Source organism: Helicoverpa zea, chromosome 7, assembly GCF_022581195.2.
Source record: "Helicoverpa zea isolate HzStark_Cry1AcR chromosome 7, ilHelZeax1.1, whole genome shotgun sequence".
Classification (NCBI taxonomy): domain Eukaryota; kingdom Metazoa; phylum Arthropoda; class Insecta; order Lepidoptera; family Noctuidae; genus Helicoverpa; species Helicoverpa zea.
This window is the reverse complement of record NC_061458.1, coordinates 6,153,105-6,169,168: the sequence shown is the minus strand read 5'-3', so window position 1 is coordinate 6,169,168 and position 16,064 is coordinate 6,153,105. Positions and strand designations below refer to the sequence as shown.

At 36.8% G+C, this 16,064-nt stretch overlaps 1 protein-coding gene across 6 annotated transcripts in view; it reads left to right on the top strand.

Moving 5' to 3' along the window:
* LOC124632164 (altered inheritance of mitochondria protein 3) overlaps window positions 1–16,064 on the top strand; it is a 35,676-nt gene that overhangs the window by 14,656 nt on the left and 4,956 nt on the right. For 3 of the 6 annotated variants that reach the window (XM_047166864.1, XM_047166866.1, XM_047166865.1), the window contains 4 exons: window positions 10,232–10,338; window positions 10,959–11,129; window positions 14,953–15,014; window positions 15,228–15,671. In XM_047166864.1, coding sequence (XP_047022820.1) covers window positions 10,232–10,338; window positions 10,959–11,129; window positions 14,953–15,014; window positions 15,228–15,671 — 784 coding nt within the window. The remainder of the gene's footprint in view (window positions 1–10,231; window positions 10,339–10,958; window positions 11,130–14,952; window positions 15,015–15,227; window positions 15,672–16,064) is intronic. The other 3 variants (XM_047166869.1, XM_047166867.1, XM_047166870.1) reach the window with 1 other exon arrangement.

Below are 16,064 nucleotides of genomic sequence, written 5' to 3'. Positions count from 1 at the left end.
AACTTGGCCAATTTATGGGTTTAATTGGAAGAATTTCATTCATTTAATATTTGTTATTTATTATTGTGGAAAATGCAACAACTTAAGTTTTCGCAGTAATAAGATTTATGAGATTCTTAAACTCTAAATTACATATTTAACAACAAGATTGTTTGCGTAAATGTAATTACTATGTAGTTACTTAATAAGACTCATCAATCTGCAATATGACGGAATAACCATTTCACATACAGGCTGTTATATTTGTGCACTGACACAAGATATAATTATCTGACATTGACATCTGATCACGTTGCCAATAAAGGTGCACTGAGGTGAATGTAAACTCGATTTCTTTATATGGCAGCTGTTTGTTATAGGCTTGGTGACATGGTTAAGCCTAGGTGTTGGGAATTGATACTATGAAATGCAATTTGGTTATTTAACCATAATATAAAAAACAATCAGGTATTGCGACGAATTGGAAACCTCCTTCTTTTTGGGGAGGTGGAAAAAAGGTTTTAAAACTTATTTCAAATGCAACTTGCAATAATAAAATACAATTTATGATTGAATCTCCTTGTAATTTATTAAGACGGCACAATTTTAAACATCCCAAAATCAATTTAATCTGCAATCTGCATTGCAAACGTCAAAGATGCAACAAGCTTATAGAATACCAGCTTCGTATCTCAGTCTCAGAGCTCAACACATAAACAGGGTAGTGTTTCTGGAGCACAATGTCGATTTAGTGCCTACATTGTACATCATCGTACATCTCTATATATAACTGCACTAAGTGCGGCCGAAGGTATAGACTCACCCTATAGATCTGAATCACACATCTCTGCAGGATTATGAAATATACGTATGAGTATATGCGTTTGTTGTACTATGTATCTGTTGGGAATATAGAAAAATAAAAAGATGCCCGACATTAACATTGTAGAATTAGTGAAGGGCATAATATAATAACATTTGAATTATTGCTAAAAACCAAACCATAGCAGGAGTTAACATTTTGAGTAGGGTACATAATTTCAATTAAAGAGACGTTTCAATGGTTTTCCATCAAAACTAATCAGAGATCGTTATCGAAGGCTGTGTAATACATCCCTTTTCCTAAAGTATCGCATTTACCAATTAATGCAGGCGTAGCGTTGTTCACTGAAATATTAAAATGCTGTGAATTAAAACAAGACCAGCCCAGGTAGGTTCTTTTAGCGCGATACTAAAAAGGTTATCTGCCCCTACTTGCTTTCTATGATGCATGAACCATTAAAAGTTTTTCTAGATTTATCTTCGTGTTCTACCGTATATGCATTTAAACGCATAAAATTTAATGAACGTCGGAAACTGAACTTCGTAGAGTACCTAGTGCTTGCCTTTAAAATTGTAGTGGCTTTGGCGTATTTTACATATAATCAATTTAAATTATTATTTAATAGGTAGGTAAATGAACTGATCCAGATATTTAAAATATAACTTAAGCTTTACCAAAAATACGAAGCTTAGTAGACATAACAATTAGGTACCTACTAAGTTTACACACACATTGTAGCAGGCATAAAACATTAAAAATACAACCAACAATAAGTAATACAACGGCAAACGGCGTGTTGTTTTAAACATTTTCGCGTGATTTACGTTGCTCTTATAAAGAAGTTACTCATCATGGATTTTTGCTGGCAAGCTAAGAATGAGGCATTGTGTGTCATAAGTATAGTTATAGAGTTATAGTATATCCTTGAAATTGTGTATGAACTTGTTTTATTCCCGAACTCTGTCAAGAGTATGACGAATTATACATTAGGTACAAGAAGCGGAAAAATTCTTCATTATCATATAATAGATTTTCCTGAAAACTTATTAATTGATGTGCTTTTTAACAGTACAAATTAAACTTCTGTTAAATACCAGAGCTTTTTTCCTTGTAATTTTACGAAAAGGACAAAATATTTACTTATAGTACTTAATTGTATCAATTACGTGTGGGCGTTAGGCGATAAACTTCATGCTCTCGTCTAGATTAAAAATATATAATGTAATCTTGAGCTTAATGACGTGTGTACCTACTCGGTCAGGGTCCACCGCGTTAACCATCGTTGATGTTACAACTTGATTACTAACTTAACAACATTTTTATAATCTGGTTAAGTATTAAAAGGCCATGTTTCCTATGCTTAAATAAAATTTGAATAAAAAAGTTCGCAGTGAAGATAGTAACGTCTTTTCAGCTGATTCACGTTTAGACTGGTGTCAAGTACTTTCTCAAACCTCCATAATTATTCTCCTATAAGCAGACGTAATATGCGCCATGACATAATCTTCATAACGAGAGAGAACGCACGATTTGGTAATGTTGATATTGATCACGATCGTGAACTTTGTACGGCGGTAATGAAGTCGAGTGAAAGTGTATTTAAACTTTCAATTGGCCGCCTGCAGTTGGTTTAAACAAAAAAGGTATCATGCAACAACACACATGCGATGGTGCCATGCATTGTATGTTTACATTCAATTGTTTCTTCAATCGGGTCTTTGCCAGACACATCCTTTGTTCTCTATTTATTTTTACGACTTAAAGCTCATTTATAAAAGAAATGTTGGCACCGCTACTAACATTTTTAATAGATAAATCTTTCCCCTTTTCCTAATGATACATATCTACTTCTTTGTATAGATCATATAGACAAAGATTTCTCTGTAAATTTTCCACGCACCTGTTACTCGTTTAAATTATCTTCGCTACATTTTAGTTGACTCGGTAGGTAAGTAATTAGCAAATCATTGTTTGATGTCTGCATTTTATAAACAATCTTTTTTTTCCAAAACTCCAATCGAATTGAAACAATGGTAGTAAGGTTTTAATTTTACTTTAAATAAATAATAAGAAATATAAGAAGGCTTTATGATTGAGGTCAGATAACAGTCGTTTTTTCTCAAAATAATTTGATAAAGAATTTTTCATCAAAATGGGCAAACATAATTTATTTTGGGTATACAGGGCGTCGCGATCAGTTACAATAACATTAATCTAAAAAAAGGTTATTGTATTATATCGGTTACGTTTGCATAAACATCCAATACGAATAATGTTTGTATAAAATGTAGGGTAAACCTGGCAATTGTGCCCCACCATTCGAAAAATTGAAATAATAAACAGTGTTATTTAAAGCATGTTTATTAAAGTAATTAGTCTAAACCTCTGACTCAATAGGTATAACAATAACAAAAAAAAACTTCTTAAAAGTAATTAAAATAGCTGATATCAACGATTTCTTAAAGTCTAGGGTGGGGCACATTTCACGGATACATCAGTCAGCCCCGGATCTTCAATTTTTATTAGGCGGGGCAAAAACTGAAAAATGCCGCCCTGCCTACCTACTTATGTTTATTTTCACCTTTATCATCTATATAATATTAGCTATCAATATGTAGGCAGGCAGGGCTGTCTCTAGCTCATGTAGCGCTTGGGTGCAATCATCACCCGAGCGCCAACTATGTATTGAAGTACTTACAGTAGTTACAAGGAATATAAATAAGAACGTTCGAATGAAGTGCACTTTTTTGGTAGGTAAAGGACTTAGAAAATGTGTCCAATTCATTGTAGGCTCAAACTGTTGGCCAGGTTTAAGTTATGAAAGTCGAGACAGATCAATGCAATTGTGAAAAGTAGCGCGAGCGAAGCGAGCGCGCAAATTTTTCAATTTTGGGACACAAAAAGTTAATAAATTTTTCAAAAGCGCTGTAAGTAACAAGCAGTCGGAAGCGCAAACTTTTTGTGGTTTTGAGGACTCCATAAAAAACATCCTTTCTACATTTGACTTATAAAAGGTAAGACAGCGTGGACTTGACTTACGAAGTTATCAAGGCAATGTATGTATAATATTTCGCGAGCGAAGCGAGCGCGAAATTTTTTGAGCCTATGACACAAAATTACCTGATCAAGTACACTGACAAGACTCACAAATTAAACTGGGAATTACGTACAAATAAAAAAAAAAAACGTGATTAGAGACCGAATCAATGACCGACGACCGAGTCAATAAAAATAATAAACAATCAGAAAAACAGGACATACATTGTCATTTAACCGCGAGCGTAGCGAGCGAGAATTTTTTTACTTAGTTGGAGGATGTTAAAAGTAAAAAATAATCAAAATGATCAATCAAACAAAGCGAAGGCGACTTTTTTAGGAACTTCGCTTGTCAGTATCGTGATACAATGTGGAACTTCCTTATCAAACGGGTGTAATTTCATCCAAAATTCCTGGTGGTGGGGCGTCCCGGGGCGCCCCTGAGACCGAGGCGCCCGGGTTATTCGCACACCTTGCACCATAGGTTAATATGGCGCTGTAGGTAACTATTACAGTAATCTGTAATGTAGGATTTAAAATAAAAATAAATATGCGATATTCCTGGCTCATAGATGATCGCAAATAATTTTTTAGTTTGCTAAAACTTCGCCTCGTGAATAATAAATGTTCGTGCAGTCATGCAGCATGTCTCACTCGGCGCTCAGGGTATCGGTCAAGTTGATATGGCCATGAAATGGCTGTACTTGTGCTATTTTTATTTAACCGTTAATTTTTCCGTGGTCAAAATTAGTTATCCATTGGTCTGTGAAGTGTGAGTTTTGCCGCCCCCTAAATTTGCCGCCCGGGGCACAGGCCCCGGTTTGCCCCCCCCCTAGATCCGGGGCTGACATCAGTCATATGTGCCTCAATAAAGCTTCTCATTTCTTAGTCTTCTTTCCTTTCCTTCGATTCCATTTTTATTGTTAATTTGAATGCCACTTTCGTCCATGTTGAAAATTATTTCAGGCTTACCAATTAAATCAGTTTCAGTCAACATTTTCAATAAAATCTTAAAATACATATCAAAATACATGCTTATGACATCTTCTATAGCTTTTTTCGTATTTTATTTTGTCCATTTTCTTGAATCTGTAGCTTTTTCCTTCACTATTTGCTAAAATAAAATAACCGATCAGAAATACTTAAAAATAAAAATATTAAACTAATACAGACTTGGGGCACATTACCCGAAAGAAATCGGGGCGCATTAGCCAAAGTTCAGTACAACGTGCCCCACTTGATTTCAACAAAGAAGTTTAAGAAAAACGAAACGCAATTGTAGGTGCACAATAGTTCCAAGAGGCTAGCTTTAGAATAAAACTTTAAAAACGGAAAAAAAACATAAAGCAAACACTTTAACTCAATGTTACAACAGACACAAAACATTTTCAGACTATGATACATACCTTGTGACCACTTTTTCTTCGTTAAAACAAATAAATAACAGCACTGAGTTGTTTACATCGACGCCATACTTCTGTCGCTAACCCGAACGGACCAAATTCGCGGCAAGTTCAAAATGCATCTGTCAGTTCTGCGAGTGGGGCACATTATCGACTGGGGCACATATGCCTGATTTACCCTATTTAAAGTTTATAATCTTAATAGCAAATGTTATGCGGACTTCAAGAGGCCTCTGCACTCTGTAAGTCCTGAAAACATGACGTAATTAACCTACCTATTCGTAACTAAGTATATCGAACCTTTTGCATGTAAAAAGAGTGACAAGCACTAACTTTTGTAGTCCAGAAATTATGGGAATTCTTAGTTTCATTAATATTAGTAGCTGAAAACAGTTTCTCATTATAAAATGAAATATTAGATACGTGTCTATTATAAGCTCTATAGCTGTCAGTATAAAGGATTCAATAGGCTGTGATTAAAGCACCCAAAAATAAGTTTTTCACGTATCCAATTATTATATAATAGCGTACAAAATCCAAGACAATAAATAACAAGAACTTGTAACAGGCTGGTACGGTTCTAAATACGCGGATTGATCGGCTAAACTCGGTAACACAATCAAGGTGGAGTCAACGCTTTGTCACGATTTCTTGTGTCAGGTTCCCACGTAGTTTCCTGTGTTTGTATAACCAAGTTAATGTTTTTACATGACTTTCCGAATGGCTATGATAATCGATTTAGTTCGAAAGTGAGTGAAAGTTGCTTAACAGACTGATTCACGAATTCTGAGGAAATTAACGTCATTTTGTTTTCGTTTCAGTCTTTGATTAATAATAGTGACGCCACTCAATAAAAAGTTTGGTACACAATTTAAATCTTTCAGCCTGAAGGTACAGACTGTAAATATTTCTCAAAATAGCTGTAGGTTTTCTTTTAAATGCTTAAATATTAATCAACATCATTTACAGCCCACACACTATTAAAATCATTGCCACGTAGGCAGATCCTTTTCGTTTAAGTGTTAAGTGAAATGTAAGAGTTCACTCATCTTTTTAGTGTTCTTATTTCAAACTAGCTGTTGCCCGCAACTTCGTCTGCGTGGGCAATTTAGAATCGTCAAAATACTACTTATCCCGTAGCTGCATTCTTTCACGTGACAGTATAATTAGGATTAGCACTTAGCAGTCGCATAGATTCATTGATCAAGGTTGTGTTGTGGATGTGACCATTTATCTAAACAAAAGAAGTAAAGTTTGTGTCGTTGTTCAGCCAATTTGGAAAATTATTACGTATGGTGCGTAAGTAATTTTCACAGGAAACAGCTATAATCTATGTCTACATGCTTTGAGTCTGACAAAGCTGTCATTTGTACATTTTCCGCAGCTGCTGCGACTAATCAGAAGCCAGAAAGTCTGTCAGTCTTACCATAATATGGATATCGTCTTGTGTAGTTGACTGGATTGTAGATAGGTAGTCGCTCCAAGCAAAATATTGGTACTCAAACAGATTCAGTGACTGGAAGCCAACACCAACATAGTTGGGGAATAGCTGGATGGATGATAAAATGAGTCATCATCATCAGCAGGCGCATAGGGTAGGATAGTTTCACTTACTCATGGTAAGGCTGACCCCACATTATGCGTGCGCGATCCTCGGGCGTGTGAGTAGCGCGGGCGTCGCGAGCGCGCTGCGTGAACGTCGCGTTTTGCTGCCCTGCGGCATGTATGAAGAGTGCAAGCGACGCGCTCGCGGCGAGCACGCGGCGCTCGAGTTGCGTTCTTAACCCTTCGCCCGCTATCCCCGCCGCCCGCTAAACGCCTTAGCAGTTAAACGTCAAGGAGAGCGGCGCGTGCGCGCCGCGAGCGCGCTGCAAATGCCGCAGGGCAGCAAAACGCGACGCTCACGCAACGCGCTTGCGACGCACGCGCGGCGCCCGCGCTACTCACACGCCCGAGGATCGCGCACGCCTAATGTGGGGGAGGCCTAAGCCGGGACTAAACCGAAATGTTTGCATTAGTTCACGAATAGGCAAAATGTACGTATCTGTGAGAGTCCACTTCATGTGTTCGTACTTGAAACCTGCAGTTTTGCCAAGATTTTCAGAATGTACGCTCGCAATTTGTCATTTCTTGGTGGAGCCAGCAAATCAAAAGAAACATAAGTGTTGTATACTGTGCGTCACTACCGCACACCGGGAAAATTTCGCTCTTGCGGAGGACGTTTATATACCATATTTTGTGTCACACGTTAACAGGACGACAGTAAGTATCCACCGAAACACTTTCAAAGATCTGATGAACGAACAAATCAGACCTGACTTGGTCACCTGGGACCAATCAGAACTCTATGAAGCGATAATACGATTTGGCTCCTACTGTTATTGTGGTTTCTGAAAATTTATTCACCTCATTCAACGATGAATGTAATTCTGATGGTACTATTAAGAACACTTGCTTAGCGCAGAAGCTGACGTTGGCAGGCCAACTCTTTTGACTTCTCGAATAGGATACCATTGGTTTTTGTGCAATGCACACCTGCAATGCATTCTGGATTAGGATAGGATATAGGTGGATAGGATTTGCAACAGAGAACAATTCTGTCTTTGTGATTAAATGACATCAAACGTAGTTTTATATAAAAGGTGTTTTTTAGGGTTTTTAGACTTGGCTCGGGTCTTACTGAGACTGTTCGTAATCGTGAACAGTGTATTTGCGATCAGAATTTGAAAGTAAGCATGTCTCTGATATGCGGCGCGTAATTTGTACGTTTTCAGACGCATAAAGCATTTTACGTGTGTATGGTATTAAATAGAGAGAGCTCCCATTTCTTATCTGCACTTTGTATCTGGGCTTGTTTTTAAAGCTACAGAATCCTACATTACCTACCTCACGCTTAGCAGCGCTTGCGAGAGATAGATCCTCATTTCTTCTAGGATTAAGTTTACATATTTTGCATCAGAAAAAAAAAATTAAGGTCTACTTAATACTACTCACTCAAAGTAATTTGTTTTAAGGCCACCACATTAGTGGAAGATAAGCTAAACTATGTTTATGAAAAAATCCTGATATGAACTCCATCTGTAACTTTAAATGATAATTAATTGTTCCACTAAAGTAATCATTTTTGACATAATGTTCAAAAAATAATTTAGATGGCACCGTTTTAAATTTGGCTGAGAACTATTAATTTTCTTTTCATCAAGGTAATAATTATTAGTTGGATTTTGATGTGGCACGGCAAACTGACAAACACTATTGAAATGTCTATCGAAAAATTACACTACGTGTTAAAATATGGTGAATTACGGAAAATACACAACTCCATCTGTTGAAATAATAATCCTCTATAAAGAATGTATGGTAATATTGTCATTTACCACCTCGCTCCTTTGACAAATTGGATGTATTTTATTTACCACAGATGAAGCTACTTTAACCTTGGCTAAACAAAATTTTCATTTTTTTTTTCTTCCGAAGTTACTTATAAAGGTGTGATTTTCTGTGTAAAGATTGATAATAATATGCCGATCAACTAATATAAGTACAACATTCAAATGTACAGTTTTGACAAATAGATTGCGTGTCGTAATATTTTATATCTTGAATTCACAAAATTAATCATATCTTTCGATAGAGTGAATCGATTTCGATGAAACAAAAACTAAGTAATACCCCAAGTTACGTATAATTTTTGTATATAAGCATTGTCTGCATTTAATTCGTAGATTTTACGTGAATCCCGAACAAACAAACAGATAAACAGACAAACAGACAAAAATAACAAAAATGATGGAAATGGGTTCTGTTAGTTATCCTTTAACATGCTGGCTATTTTTTTTGTCAATTTCTTCAATGTACAAAAATTACTTTTCTACAGATTTATTATATGTATAGATTATTATGAATATTAACTGTTTATTTCCCTCACAAATTGATTGAGGGAAAAACAATAAGGAATTAAGTTCGTAATAGCTATCGAATACCGACGGTTCATTAGATTTTACTAAGCTTTGTCGCTACGAAAATTCAAATGAAGCAGGAACTACCTTTTCACCAATAAAAGGAAAATATGAATATAGAGCTCTAGAGGTCCATTCCTTGAACATAAATTCGAATCCAGTGTCGAGGGTGTCGATATTTTTTAAAATAAATTACACGTGTTGTAAAACTAAACAGCTTTCTATGACGTTCAAACATTGTATATTTTGTCATTATAATAAATATATTTACGCATTATATATTATCCCTGCCAACATATTCTCGGAAACTGAAATAAAAAATAGCGCTTGTCAAATCTAATTTGAAACGAGATGTCGTAAAATATGACACAAATATTTACAGGTTGGTTGACATACGTTCGTGGTGTCAACGAATTGTCTGGACAAAGTCAGATATTATTTTTTTACAAATCTGTATTATTGGTTAGAAGGTAAAACTACTCTCGGTATGCTAAAAAGGAATTGCAGATGTTCAAAACATTTGTCAAAGACACTCGTAAACAAAATCGCGTGATAACAAACTGAAGTAATTATTACCGACGCGTATAATTTGTTCAAGACTAGTGTTCTGGCACTAAAACCAACCATTAGCTACTTGAAAATCGCAGTCCATCTTTCTGCCCAATTAGCTAACATGTACTAATAGGGGACAATTATAATCAATCACAAAGCAATTGAGAAATCAAATAATTAATAGTTAGAGCATTATGATTGATAGGTACCTGATAACATGTTTGAATCGGAATGATCGGTCGCGTTCGTATTGTTCGGGTAACGTGTAATTATGAACATAGGCATTTAAAGGGGTGTACCAAGTATATTTATTAATTAAAATTGACGAAACTAAAGGGGATTTGTTCTTAATCAATATTATTTTCTAGAATAATATAAATAATTAATATAAATAATTTCTAGAATAGGTACTCTTAAAAGTTTTTTTTATTTATTGTACAATAATTCCATATTTAATCTTTGTTTTTCTTTTGTGACAGGATTGACTTCAGTGACCCGACCACAGACAAGCCCGCGAACTTGGCCAACTCTGCCGTTCTGCGGATGCTCGAGGAAGAAGAACGCAACCGTGGCAGGGGACGCCCCAGTGAGTAACTTAGTAAATTATTTTTATACATAACCTTCTTAACTCATACCTACAAAATACACTGATTAATTTGGGAACTCGATTTTTTTTTTAATTAACTCATGTTGTATTACTGCCTATACATATTTAATGTAGTAAGTACTAGATATCAAACTGAATGATGCAATTTTTGTAAGTTCAATTAGTACCTACTGTAGAACAAAATAAATTGTATGTTCTTCTTAGTAAGCGTCTAGAAATGGCGAGGTGAAATAAATTTATTGGAACATTTCACTCGTCCTTCAAGATCCTTCACCTAGCTGGCTCGAGTATAATAATATAATCTATTAGGTAAGCTCTCTTAGCCACACCTGATCCTTTTCCCTACTTTCTTGAATAGTTTCTGCATTTCTGTTCAACTTGCAGAAAGGTTTAATATTTAATTTGTTAGTCACACACAACAATTAGACACAACTATCGAATGATCCCGTTTCGTATCGCGCACTGAAATTGATAAATACCACCTTCAATCTCACTTTAAAACACACGTTTGATGAGGTATCTTCACATTTCACACACTCAAACCCCTCAACGAGAACGGTAAGCTTATTAATCAACTAATAGTTTCCCTGCTTTATCAGAGTTAGACCCCACCCAAGTGCTGGCGATCAAGCGGAACATGGTATACATGCGCCATCCCTTTGACCGGTACTGGCCTCCGGATAACACGAGGATGCGATCAGCTCGCAGCTGGGATGGCCAGCTCAACGCCACAGGGAATATTTATTCAGACTTTATGAAGGCTACTAAAGGTACCAGCACAGCCTGGTAGAATAGATGCAGCTTTGACTGTGCAAGCTCTGTAAATAAACTCGTAACATCAGTCAGATCTCATCAATCCGTCATCGGTCAATCAAAGCCATTGGTTTTAATTTCTAGGCGTCACAATTTTTATTACCTACAAATAGTAGACAAATGTAGATCGTGGTTTTAACTTTATGTATCAAAAATTCCATACATTTCGTTTATGTGATTAATAAATGCTGCTTCATATTGCATTGAGGACGTATGCCTTAGTAGAGTTAAACTCACGCACAAAGAAGCCGCTACACTTGCTAATATTACACAGACAACTAACTGGTTCAACAGGAAACCCCTCAGCTACCAGACGTTATATGAAGCTTAGACGACACCAGATGATTCATTGATCTCGATTTAATGAATGAAACATTGAGGATGAGAGTAACGTCCTAACGTTCAATCACATCCGTTATTTTGTTCGTCTCGGTATTGTCAAAAAATCGCCCACTAAATGTTCATTAGTGGAAAGCATTTGGCAAGGATTGGAAGCTTCGCATAATGTGCTTTTACCTGCTATTTCTTCTAGTAGTACACAGTCGACAACGGAAGAATACAAACCGAAAATATGGCTGAAACAGTGTTCCTTGGTAAAGTGCTCGTTATTATTAATTTGTTAAAGTGCTAAAGTTGTTGAAGTGCCTGAAATCGGAATGTTTAGCTTAACCATTTCGCTAACGAAAATAAACGTAGGAAGATTCTAGTGAATATAAACCTAATTTATATCCGTGAAGTTAAACATGAATGTTTCAGATGTTTGATTACGAAAATAATACCTAGGTACGAAGTGTTTTTGGTACCTTTTTAATTTTCGCAAAATAGTTAAGTATATGAGGGACGATTACAAAGTTCATTTCTACTCACAGTCCTATTCTGTGTCGATATCTATTGAAGATAAAAATAGCTGTAAGAAGAAGTATGTTTCCAAAGAAACCAACAGTGCCTAGACACCTGTCGGTATGATAGGAACGGAGAAGTAAAAAGTGCTTAACGAAGTCCACGCGTAATTATTATAATTGTACTCCTATAGCCGATGAAAATTCTTGTACTTACTAGGGAATAAGTTATTGATCTCAATTGTGAATTTATCTCTGTGGTTTCCAAGAATACCGTGCATCCTAAAAATACATAATCTAGCATCACAAACCCATTTTACAAGAAAGCGATTTATTCGTATTTCTATGAAATCTAGACATTGATACTGGATTAAAATCTATAAAAACGTTGTTTGACGTCACGCAGACTATTTCTACTTGTGTTCCTCTCAGTAGGCTCATGAATCAGAATCTAATTTTACAGCAGGTGTTGAATATGCAAACGACATAAGTATCATAGTTCACACGTTTTCTCCAGGTGTGCACTATTCTTGAGAGCAAGATTTTTCGTTCACTCTCCTAGTTATTGGCAATATGTTCGCCAATAACTTTACAGTTGCCTTCGATATAGAAATTATTATACAGAATTTTAAAGACTGTTTATTAGGTAAATATGTTTGCTTGATCGTTTATTGGTTTTCTTTAAAATTGTTAATAACGTCTATAATGGGAGTACAAATTTTCCTGCCGAGGCACGTACCTAACTCAGCCTAATTAGGTACATCATCTTGCGACCGAGGCTCTGATTTCTAATCGTTATTTATTTCTTCGTCCTGCCCATCAAACTGGTCAAGTGACGTTGAAGTTCACTAAATCGTTCAAACAAGTTAATAACTTGCAAGTGGCCGTCGGCGACTATCGGTTATGTGGACCGTTTGTAATTTATGTACGACTCATGGACCAATGGATGAAGTAATTGCAATTGCGTCCCATAATCCCAAATGGATCAGATTACTGCACTAATTGCTTAGGTACCAATTTCCCTCGTATTATATTCTAGGAATATGGCTGTTATTTTAATATATGATGCACCTTCATCACTTGTGTTGGTATGCAAGTTTCGCAACAGGTGAAATATATTTTCCGTCTTGCCGTTTTGTTAGAATTTACGATCTCATTGTGGAGTGTACGTAGCTAATGTAAATGGTTTTATGCTTCTATTCCAACTGCTATAAATTATTATTAGGCACGTTTAGGGTGCTTGAAGTCTAAGGTCATAGATTTTAGTAGGTGTGTCCATTTTTCAGGTGTGGGTATCATCGGGCGTGAGGGAGTTAGCGAATGAGTGTCCTAAAAATGTGCGTTCTCAAAATATAATATGCGGTAGATATTTGCGCTCGTCGCACCTGCTGGCTAGTCGAGTAGTCAAACGTAGTGCTCTCCGGCCGGCCGGCTGCCGCGTCTCACGTACCTACTTCCCAAATTGATTAATTTAATCGTGAGTTCCTGATTTATTAATCATTTTTATCTAACTCGTTTGGCCTGACAGCTTTTAGTTTATCATTATTTTTTTACACATTGAGAGTGCACTCCTGCCAGATCCGGATTACAGTTGAACAAAGCTTTCAAACTTGACTGAATTGCATTATTTATTTATTATCTTATTTAATTATGTTTGCTTAGCCTTTGAGTGCAACTGTGACATTATTTGCCAACTAAGTAAGTAAAGGACTTCACATATTAAAGGATAAACAGGTTTATTTTGCCGAAACTTCAGCTAAGTAACTTAGTTCTGGACAGTTGAACATAGTTAGGGAGGTTTCCTTAATACAGAGTAAATTGAAACTCAATAGGTTCCCTACATATCGCGGGTCGAACTTGCAAACAATGTTAGGTAATGCAAGAACCAATGACTTTCTCGGACAGAAACGTATAACCACGGTGGACCTAGTAGGTTTATAAAATGTTTGGTATAGAAGCCTGATTAAGTCAGGCTTTTATAGAAAAATGTTTTATGTGTTTTATTTTCATTTTTAATTCGCTCTGTCGTGTTTGGAGTATATAGCAGCTATCAAAAAGTTTGCGTTAACTATTAAAATAGTTTCATAAAGGTTTTGGTTTTTACTTTTCTTGCTGCATAAGTACGTTACTTCCGCAAGCCTCTAAGAATACCCAGAGCGATCAATCGATAAGTCAATTTGCATTATTGATTTTGCATCCTAGAATATTACAATGTAGGTACTCGTATCTATTTACCAAAATAACAAGCATATTATTATTGTTCAAATTCTCAACACTGAAATTATCTCATAACCTTGTTGACATTGTACACAGTACATTTGTTACATCAATAACAGTCGTATGCTGTCGTTACCTCATTTAATTAGATTTTATTATGCACGTAGAAATGCAAGGCCGAGTTCCAGTTTATTTCGTTCTGAAGAATTTCTGTTGCAGGCTTACAGCATCTGTTTATCGTAACTCCAGTATTCCTACGCATTTTTCAGACATAAAACTCAAACAGATACATTTATTTAGATAGTGCTAACATGTCATTCATCTAGTGTTCTGGCATTCCTGTCAGTCATTACTGGCTGGAACAAATTGTAAGCTCCCGGAATACCCAGGTTGAATCATAAATCTGTGTTCGCCCACAATAAAACGAACTTATATCCTCGAAATCTGTTTTTTCGATGGTCTGGCGTACTTCCAACTGCTTGGTGGGTCGCGCTAATTTAAAGAGAGATGTGTCATAATAAGCATTTCATAGTGTTGAAGACCGCGAGTCTCGTGGTCTCAAGATCATATCGCCCGACGATTGAGATTGTACGTCTTGATTACGAACATTTCGAGAAACAAGTATTTTTAACGCATGTCACAAAAATTGAAAGTTCTGCCTGGCACGATACCCAAACCAATTTTATGTAACACACTGTTTTACGAGGATATTACATTGTTGCAGGCCAGAAGAAAGTAGTGTGGCCACCAGTGCCCGAAACGAACGGATATCATCAACCACAACAGGTAATTAAGTAACAGTTCATTATAATTACCACCTTTCAGATCGAAACACAAATACATTATGTATGTACATACGGGATTGGTTTAGATGCAAATGACATCACAGCTGCACATAGCAAACGCTTTACGGTGGCGAAGCAACAATAATTGCATGCAAAACGAAGCTATTACAAGTATTACGATATGTATTATACGCTACATTATAAATCCCAACAGCAACAGACTCCTGCGTACTACAACAACGCGCAGCAATCCCCAGCCTCCCCCCAGCCCCAATACCAATCCCAACAACAACAGCCCCAATACAAACAACAACCCCAATACCAGCAACAGCCCCAGTACCAGCAACAACCCCAATACCAGCCACAGCCGCAATACCAACAACAGCCGCAATACCAACAACAACCCCAGTACCAACCACAACCCCAGTACCACCAGCAACCCCAGTCCCCGCAGCCTCAGTACCAAGCCCCCGAGTCGGATCCTTCGTATTGTGAAGGCCGGCGACAGGAGGCCACAGGGCTGAGTAAGCTGATCCCTGTCGGTCCCGGTGTTACCGCGTCCTACCGGCCAGGCCCACCATCACCAGGCGTCGCGCCGCAGCCCTATCGCCCGGGACAAAGCCGCTGGGCACCAGTACCAGCCCCTCTTTCCCCTCAGGTACCAGGAACCAATGAAGTTGCAACGTCAACGTCGTCGAATAGAATTTAGTTTCATTACTGACTTGCACGTTTTCATTTACTAATTTTATCTTGGTAAGTATGTACATGCAGATCGCTATTTCATAACGAATGCTATGCCTTTTTTGTTGGATACTTCTGGAATGGAATCTACAATTAATTTAGAGTGATCTTTGTACAAACGTCGCCACTTTGCAAACTGATGTTATAAGTTCAATCAGTTATTAAGCAAGAATTGATTGCAAGGTGGTGACGCAGTGTTATTATTTTAGTTTCCTACTCACTTGTAAACATGTAGTGGAACACAATTGTGATAATCTGCGCTGTATCTGATTAACAATTACATTTAATTTTTGGTTATATGCTTTATCAG